Source organism: Meriones unguiculatus, chromosome 20 (genome assembly GCF_030254825.1).
Source record: "Meriones unguiculatus strain TT.TT164.6M chromosome 20, Bangor_MerUng_6.1, whole genome shotgun sequence".
Classification (NCBI taxonomy): Eukaryota; Metazoa; Chordata; class Mammalia; order Rodentia; family Muridae; genus Meriones; species Meriones unguiculatus.
The window spans coordinates 24,539,919-24,549,526 of NC_083367.1; the positions used below are offsets into that span (position 1 = coordinate 24,539,919).

At 42.7% G+C, this 9,608-nt stretch overlaps 1 protein-coding gene across 1 annotated transcript; it reads right to left on the bottom strand.

Moving 5' to 3' along the window:
• Window positions 1–6,336: 6,336 nt before the first annotated feature.
• On the bottom strand, window positions 6,337–7,374 carry LOC110558652 (trace amine-associated receptor 6). The gene has a single exon (XM_021653704.1). It carries the CDS (start codon window positions 7,372–7,374, stop codon window positions 6,337–6,339), a length of 1,038 nt encoding a protein of 345 aa, XP_021509379.1.
• Between the last annotated feature and the right edge of the window lie 2,234 nt (window positions 7,375–9,608).

Sequence of the window (9,608 nt, forward strand, 5' to 3'; positions counted from 1 at the left end):
CTGTGGACCTCACATCAGAATACAGTTTTAAAGTGGATTATATATATAATATATATAATATATATATATCATATATATATATTATATATATATATATATACCAAAACCCAAAGAAAAAATCTTGGCAATAGTCACATCTGTACTATAACAACATGTGAAAATATCAAACAAACTTCTGCCAGCAGATGCAATGAAATGATTAAAGCTCAAAGTAGTGAAGAGCTAATGAAATTGTACAATATCAGCAACAGCTATACTTAGATGTGAGGATACAGGTTTCTGTTTGTGAAAAATATCCCAGCAAGTGCTAAGATCACTGCCGGTTCTGCCCATATGAAAAAATGGAACAGATAAAACTTCAGGTATGGTCCATTAATAGAAAGGTAGACTATTCTTCATCATATAAGACTCTCTTTTATGGTCCTTGATCACTTGTCCCTTGTGGAGCAACATAGCCAGCCCACAGAGAAAGAGGATCCAGGATGTCCTGATGGAATCTGATAGCCTAGGGTCAGACAGTAGGGGAGGAGGACTTCCCCTATCAGTGGATTTGGGAAGAGGGATTAGCAGAAGAAGAGGGAGGAAGGGTGGGACTGGGAAGAGATGAGGGAGGAGACTACAGCCAGGATACAAAGTGAATAAATTATAAATGAAAATAATAATAATAAATATTGTAAAAATATATAAATAAATAAAGTAAAATATAAAAGCAACAACAACAAAAAGACTCCCCTTTAAACATGAATTCCAGGCACTCTTTCATACACAATAGCTTTGGGTTCAAATGTGAACAGAAGGCAACCAGTCAGATGTCACCGTTAATGCCTTAAAGTGTGGTACATGAGAAATGCTTGTCTCCATCAAGAGCATCCAACAAGAGAGGAGGTCAAAAGTGCCTACTAAAATCTGTACACCTAAAGAAACTAATCAAGAGGGAGGACTCTTGCTAAAATGCTCAATTCCTATCCAGAAAGGCAAAGAGGCTGGACATCAGAAGAAGGAGAAAAGAGGGAACAAGTCAGGAGCCTGACACAGAGGACCTCTGAAAAGCTCTGCCCTGCAGACTATCAATGCAGATGCTGAGGTTTATGGGCAACCTTTGGGCAGAGTGCAGGGAATCTTATGAAAGAAGTGGGAAACAGTAAGATCTGAAGAGGACAGGAACTCCATAAGGAGAGCAACAGAACCAAAAAATCTGAGCACAGGGGTCTTTCCTGAGACTGATCCTCCAACCAAGGACTATGTATGGAGATAACCTAAGACCCCTGTACAGAGGTAGCCCATGGCAGTTCAGTATCCAAGTGGGTTCCATTGTAATAGGAACAGGGACTGTCTCTGATATGAACTGATTGGCCTGCTCTTTAATTACCTCCCCTTGAGGGGGAAGCAGCATTATCAGGCCACAGAAGAAGACAATGCAGCCACTCCTGATGAGACCTAATTGACTAGGATCAGAAGGAAGGAAAAAAAGACCTCCCCTATCAGTGGACTTGGGGAGGGGCATGCATGCAGAGGGTGGAGGAAGGGAGGGATTGGGATGGGAGGAGGGAGGGAACCACAGGGGTGATACAAAGTGAATAAAGTGTAATTAATAAAGAAAAAAACTGAAAAAAAAGTGCAATCATGGTGGCAGTTGTGTGTGTGTGTTTATGTGTAGTACTTGCTTACATTTCTGTGTGTGTGCGTGTTTTACAAAACATCAATAAAGTCTAGGGGCTGGAGAAGTGGCCCAGTAGTTAAGAGCACTTGTTGCTTTTGTAGAAGACCCAGGTTCAATTCTGAACACCAACATCAGGCAGCTTATAACTACCTGTAGCTTCAGCTCCAAGGGATCCAGTGCCCTTCTCTGGCCTCCCCACAACTAGTCTATAACAGAACTTCTACTGGGGCACACAGTAAGGCCCCAGGACCTAGACTCTGTAGTTCCATTATTTCTAAGGTTTAGTCAGTTCTTTCCATCATTGCAGACTGCTATGGAGGATCATACACACATGAGTAAAGACTAGGGTCCCTATATCTGAAAGACCTGGGTCCAAGTCCCAGTTGCCCCTACGGTCTAGGTCATGTGGCTTTTCCAGTCTAGCCTTCAGGGCCCCTTTTTAAAAGTATAAGATAGTAACATCTTAGAGATTTCATTGAAAATGGTTAACCGGCCATACATGACAATTTTAACTGCAATGAAAACAAACACATGGATCGTTCAAATCTCAGCCTTTTCATCCTTAATTCTTTTGGATGTATTTTTTTTTTTTAGACAAATAAGTCTTTTGAAATAACCATCTATGATTTTCTATTGATTTACAATATTATATAACATCCATGTGAGGAGAGAGGGAGGGAGGGGGAATGGAGTAGATTGATTGATGTGACAGGGTTAAGTAGATCAATAGCTAGCTGCATCCCAGGGAGGCTGAGAACCCAGCAGTCGCTCAACAAAGCATCGTGCCTCAGCAATTTCCACTGAAGGGCTGGAGCTTCGCAGAGTCCACGTTAAAAGGATGAAGCAGCTGGAGTCTGATGTCAGCAGAGGGCAGCAGAAGCATCCTTAGCCACATCCAGGTTTAGAAACAGGGCTTGTCCGCCAACCCCTTCGTATCTGAGCTACCCACTGGAAGGTGATACACACTTTGAGGCTGGATTTCCCCCGGTCTCAGTTATTCCTTTTAAAAAACTCTCTAAAACATATCCAGGGGTGTGTCTCCCAGGTGATCCTAAATCCCACCAAGCTGACAAGTCAGCAAAGTCTTAATGTAGCCTACACACCTTTATCAGAGACAAACAAGTATAACATGAGTAAGAAAGCAGAACGTTAGGACTGTCCCATTCTGATAAATACAATTAAGAGGTAGAAGGGGGGAAAAAAAGAAAGAAAATAGTAAAGTAGTAGAAGGTTGCCAATGCTGGCCTCCACAGTAACTTTTCTGAGAGAAACCCAACAAAGAGGAGGCCCTGAGAATGACCACAATCGGCCTTGCAAAGGTGAGAGGAAGGAGACGTGGGTAGATGGATAGACATGTTACAGAAACAGACCCCCCTGCCCCATGACACCAGTTATACCTAGAGGGACAGGGAACTCAGCCTCGCTGTTAGCTGATGGTCTGGCCCTGGATAGCGCTCTAAAGTAGTCAGACTCCAGCCCTATGTCTCATAGTTTTTCTTGGGTACGTAGCATCACTTTTTGACATTCCCCCCCTTTTACCTTGTAGTCTAGTTGGTTACAGATGTCGAGCAGAACTTTTACTTTTCCCAATTTTGTTTGTTTGCTTTTCGAGACAGGGTTTCTCTGTGTAGCCTTGGCTGTCCTGGAACTATTTTTAAACGTAAGCAGGCATGCTTACAGATGCAGAAACAGCAAGGTCAAATAGCTATTTTGGTACAGTTCAGTTCTCTACTTTTATATTTTTCTGTATTTTTATGGGGGGGTAATACTTTTCTTTTTACTTTTTGAAAATAAAGTATTACATAATTCCCTCCCTCAAACTTGCTATCTATCCATCCTTATCTCTCTCTCTCTCTCTCTCTCTCTCTCTCTCTCACACACACACTCACACACACACACAAACACACACACACTCCCTCACCAGCCCACTGTACCCAGGAACAACTCTGATTTCGTGGGAAACATTTTGGAAACAAAAATCTCAGCATGCCTGAGTCCCCAAACCAAAGGCCATATCATCGTTTTCAGAGACGTTGCTATTGAAATGGCTGCCAAAGTTTTCAAGTCAGCTTCGGTATTACTCTAAGTCCTCAGCGACGGTCCCTGTAACCTTCTGTTCACTAAATTCAGCAAGGTGGGGAAGAGGCCCCTGTGAAGGTCCACTTGGTTGCCCACTATCCCTGGCCACTAGGTGGAGCAGTCCGCTTGGCTTCCGGCTGATGGACATCAGTGAAGCATGAAGGAAACTTCTGGTTGAAAGGAGCTGTGAAATCCAAGCATACCTTAGTCACTCATGTGAGAGCAGCTGCCCACGATCGCGCTCCAGCATTTCAGGGCTTCACATGAGCCGGAAATCAACATTTTAATGCTAGGCTAGGAGGTAATTGTTTTTGCGTCAGCTATGTCTAAACGCACGCCTGATCATTGTATCCTAGACCTGTGATTGGTCTTAGGGCTTTGAGAAAACTTCAGAATAGGATACTGCATATCATGAATACATTATGCTTTGTGTGTGTGTGTGTGTGTGTGTGTCTGTGTGTCTGTGTGAATACATATGTTCATTGTGAGTATAATCTAAAAATTATTGAAAAAATCATTGGCAAGTTAAACTTACATGTTCTCTTAAGTGTAGAATTTATTAATTGTATTCCTTTGTGGCATTTCTTCCTGTTTGTCTTAAATTTCTTCTTGCTTTTATTTATTATTTGTTTGTCACAATTGTTTCATAGGACAGTTCATTCAAATATATCACTTACCTCAACCATGTTCACCTCTCAATACCTTCCTTTTACCTCCTTCCCACCAGTGCCCTAATCTCATTTCTATTTTTATGTCATATATAGTAAGTGTACATTATATGTGTATGTGTCTATATGACTTTCTATGTCTGTGTAAAATCTAGAATCCACAAATGAGAGAAAATTTATTTGTCTTTCTGAGCTTGACTTGTTTCACTTAACACGATGGTCTTGAGTTGTATTCATTTTTTTTTTCTGCAGATAATCCAATGAAATTCTTCTTTCTGGCTGAATAAAACTCCATTGGGCTTCTATAAAATTTTTCTTTATCCATTAAGTCTGTTGGCAGTTAAGCTGATTCCTTAATTTGGTTATTGTAAACAACACTGCAATAAGCTCATCACTGTAGTATGTTGATTCAAAGTGCTTCGGTGTGCACCCGGAAGTGGGATGGCTAGGTCACATGGAAGGCCCGCCCACCCCCCACCCCCCACCCCCCAAGAAATCCCCACACTAATTTCCATTGTGGCTAGACCGGTTAGTATTTCCGCTACACTGTGTAAAGGGTTCCCCTTTGTCCACATTCTCTCCAACAGCTGATCCTTCCAGGCTCTCTGTTTTAGTTATTCTGGGTGGGATAAGATAGAATGAACCTCAAAGTAACTTAAGCTTGCATTTCACTGAGGGATAAGGATGTAGAAAAGTTTTCATATATTTGTTAGTCACTTGTACTTCATCTTTTGAGAGTAATCTGTCTTTTCTATTAGCTCATTTCTTGACTGTTTTGTCTAGCTTTTTAGTATTTATGTTTTTTAAAATTTCTTTATGTAGTCCAGGCGTCACTCCTGTGTCAGGTATATAGCAAGCAACCATTTTTTCTCTTGTTCTGTAGACTGCTAAATTTTTTATTTCAGAGAAAAGAAGTTGGCTTATTTGTTTAAAGAATATTTGCAATGAGCAACATTGTTTTTTGCCAGACTCGTGGTTTACAAAAGGGGGAATGCTATTCCTTGTTTGCATGGCATTAATCATAGATTTCACTATGATGTAGGCACAAAGTTGATGTTTGGTTTAAAAAAAAAAAGTAAACCAATGAATATTTGAATGTTTGCTGTTACTTTATACGCTACATAGTTACTGAAACTCACAAATTCTTCACAGTAATTAAATTTTATTAAAGAAAACTAGAGACTTCACTTGAAAGATAATCTCCTTAATGAACAAGTAATATTCTGTGCACCTAAACTGACCAGGGTGACTCGGGGCTCCATTTGTCACTTAAAGCATTTCCAAACAAAGAAGCAACCACATAATCATAGGGCCTTCACTCTGGAAAGCTCAGTGGCTTCAGACTCTTACTCTGGGAAAGGAAATTGCGATATGGGAGGACAGCGACAACAGCCTGATCCAGCTGGTGCCCATTTGCAAACTGTCTCCCTATACTCTAGGGTGTCTCACTTGACTGAGTTGACTAAAATTTCCAGTGAACCTCCTTTTGTATGTTGTCTTTGAAAGATCAAGGAAAAGCGGGAACCGGAGGAAGCCTATTCATGCATGAAACGCAATGTTTAGCAGGCTAAGGTCCACATAGAAGCTTTGTGAGGAGAAGAGGGGATCTGTGATGCTTTAGGAGAATATGCTAGGGAAAGGGGAAACCCAGAGGACTAAAAGAAGGAATGGATGAAGGAAATTAAATGAAAGGGGTGTTGGTTTGCTCAGCTCTGAAGTAGAAAACAATAAGTTAACATGTATTGGTCACATTGATTTTTCAGAGCAATGGCAGCAAGGTGCCCATCCTAACAGGGCTGGGAAATGCTAACTCATGCTGTCTAGGATGAGCAGCCATTATCCTTCTCCATTAAGGGTCTTCTTAGACTTTTTAAAGACTCGGTTCACCTGCAGATTAAAGGCACCTGATGTATTCCTCTGTGCTGTCGCTTATATTTGCTCACAGAACAAGTTCATAGTGGCTGAGCTGTTCTTGAACACCTGGCCGCTCATAATAACCCTAACAGCTTTCTTAAACCACGGATAAAACAAAGCATAGATCAAAGGATTCATGGCTGAGTTATAATAAGCACACCAAACACAAATCTCATAAATGTAGGCAGGGGTGATGAATCCCATAAAAGCATCGATTAACGAATCAATGCTGTACGGCAGCCATGAGATCATGAATGCCACCACGGTGATGCCCAGGGTTTTGGCTGCTTTTCTCTCTCTTCTCGCCACTCTGGCCTTGTAGCTCTCTGAGGATGATTCCGGTTTACTACCAATATTCTCTATCTTTTTAGCCTGTTGCCTAGCTACCAGGAAAATGTTGCTGTACAGAATGATCATAACAAGCGTCGGTATAAAGAAGGAAAGAAAATCTATCAGCACCCAGTTCTGATTCACAACTACCTGACACCCTCCTATGCAGTTGAGGGCGCTGGATACCTCCTCCAGGCCATCATCATAGACCCCCGTGTAGAACACAGCCCCACTGTACACCAGGGGCACAATCCAGGAGACGCCGATGCAAATTCCTGACACCAACACCGTGAACCTGGTGGGATAGACCAGAGGGTCAGTGACGGCGATGTACCTGTCGATGGAGATGAAGCACAGGTGGAAGAGAGACGAGTAACAAAAGGCCACGTCACAGCAGGTGTGGAAAGTGCAGAAGCCTCTCCCGAAGTACCAGCAGCTCTCGACGGACCTGACCATGCTGAAGGGCATCACGGAGATGCCCACCCAGAAGTCAGCGCAGGCCAAAGATGCAAGGAGGAAGTTGGTGGGAGAGTGTAGCTGTTTGAAGTGGAGGATGGCTGCCATCACCAGGAGGTTTCCAAACACGGCCAGCACAGCCCCAAAGCCGAAGACTGCATACAGGACGACCCTGGGCCCGAGAGAGTAGGGAGTTTTCACACAGGACCCATTCACGTTCTCGTAGCAGAGCTGTAGGACTGTGGGTGGGGAGGAGTTACTACCCATGCTGCTGCCGTTTGCATGGGCAGAAGGTCTGCCTTTGACTTTGGCTCTCAGGATTCAGGGATTCTAATGTTCAATACTGAAGGAAAGAAGTCCGCATCAGTCCACTAGGATGGTATTATGAGATTTTAAGTCTAATACAAATTTTCATTTTTAATCCTGCTGTCAACTTCCAAACACTCTGAAAGACAATCCAATAAATACTGTATGATCCAAAATTACTGGTGATGAATTTTAATTAACAAAAGACTCTTTTTTTTTCTTTTTTAAAGGAAGGTCAAAAGTTTAATAAGACTAAGCAAAATAAACTCTATAGATCCTAAAACCACTCATCCAATTACATCCATTATTCCATTATTATGGAAAAAATAAAGCTTTGATGGAACAAGTATAAGTGAAAATGGTCTTCAATGAAAAACTATTTCATCCTCATGCATTCATTGTACAGTGATGGGCTTAGTGAAGATATTTTTATAGACGTGTGTCATACGCTTTGACCATATTCTTCTCCTTCCACCCAACCCTTTCTGTAGAGGAATTTTAATCCAGCAACATGGTTGCTCTGGCAAGGGATCACATCTAAAGACCTAGGTCTATGTCCTCTGGCTGGAATGCAGCCGTGCCCTGGATTACAGTATAATCTGGCTGGAATACAGACAGGCATTTGTGGCTTGTTTTCTTAATTGGTTAACTTTTCTTTGGTTCCTAAACATGCTTTTATATTTTATTTTTACCTCTTGTGTTCCTCTGGCAACAGTTATTTACCGTGGATGCAGCTGTAGAGTTGGTGGTTCACGGATAGCTTTATTTCCATGTGACAGGTCTTACAGGATGCTGCCTTTCAGCTAAATAGACACCACGGATGGGAAAACCCCATGATGGAATCCCAGTAGGCAGAGGTGTGAACCAATAAGGCTATATTCAACGGTGATTATTAGCAAAGTTGGTCTACAAAAACAAGTCTCCTCTACATTAATTGCTATTAAGTGGTTTAGGCCAAATAATTGTTTTTTCTTTGTTTACAGACTTGAACCTTGCTTTCCTTCTCAGTCACGACTTAGTCACCTTCCTGGAGTTTTGAAAAGATATGAGGAGGCTAAAAAGTTTAAAGGTCAACTTGGCTCTTTCCGGTCCATTAAGAGTCATTTGTGCATCAACCATGGCTACCAAGCAGAAAGATAACAAGCCATGGGGAAAAACTATGGAACGGCTTTTCTCAGGGACTTCTGGGAAGGTGAATTCTGCTCTCAAGTCATTGCTACCTAGGGCTTGTGTGCAAAGCCTCCCCTTCCACATGGCAGGCCTGCAGTGAGCACTCTGCTTGTTCGACATTTCCTTTGTGCTTACTGGAAATTGGCCTTTCTGTCTGTGCCCCTAAGGATATTTCATTTTGCAAAGAACAATGCACAGGGAGGGAAAACTCTTGGAAACTGGCCTTTCTGTCCATGCTCCTAAAGAGATTTCATTTTACAAGGAACAACACACAGGGAGTGAGAACTCGGAAGCACATTGTGTGTTTCTAGTTTCCACCCTGGCATAGCACTTGGGATTAAGGAAAAGCATTTTTCAACCTTCCCGATGGCTGAGGAGTTCAAGTCTCTGGCAGGGCAGGACTGGAGACAGGCAGGCATTTATAAGCTTGCATGGTGCCTTATAAAGAGTGAGAGGCACAAGTCAATAACATTAATATTCTTTTTCTTTTTACTAATTTAATCTCTTTTTAGCCTGATCCCAGCCCTCACCCTCCTCCCCTTCCCAGTTCCAGTTCTCATGCCCCTCCCTCTACTTCCCCCTCTCCTTTCTCTCAGAGAAGGGGAGGCCCCAAGTGTCTCATCTCACCCAGGCCCCTCAAATCACAGAAAGACTAAGGGCATCCTCTTCCACTGGGACCAGACAAGGCATCCCAGCTAGCAGAAAGTGGCAGGCAACAGAGTCAGAGACAGCCCCTACTCCCATTGTTAGGGGCCCCACATGATAACCAAGCTGCACATCTGTTACATATGTGTAGGGCGTCTAGGTCCAGCCCAGGCATGCTCTTCAGTGGGTGGTTCAGTCTCTATGAGCCCCTTTGAGCCCAGGTTAGTTGACTCTGTAGGTCTTCTTGTGGTGTCCTTGACCCCTTTGGCTCCCTCTGTTCTTTCTCCCACTCTTCCACAACACTCCCTGACCTCACCCTATTGTTTGGCTGTGGGTCTCTGCATCTGTGTCTATTATCTGCTGGATGAAGCCTCTCAGAA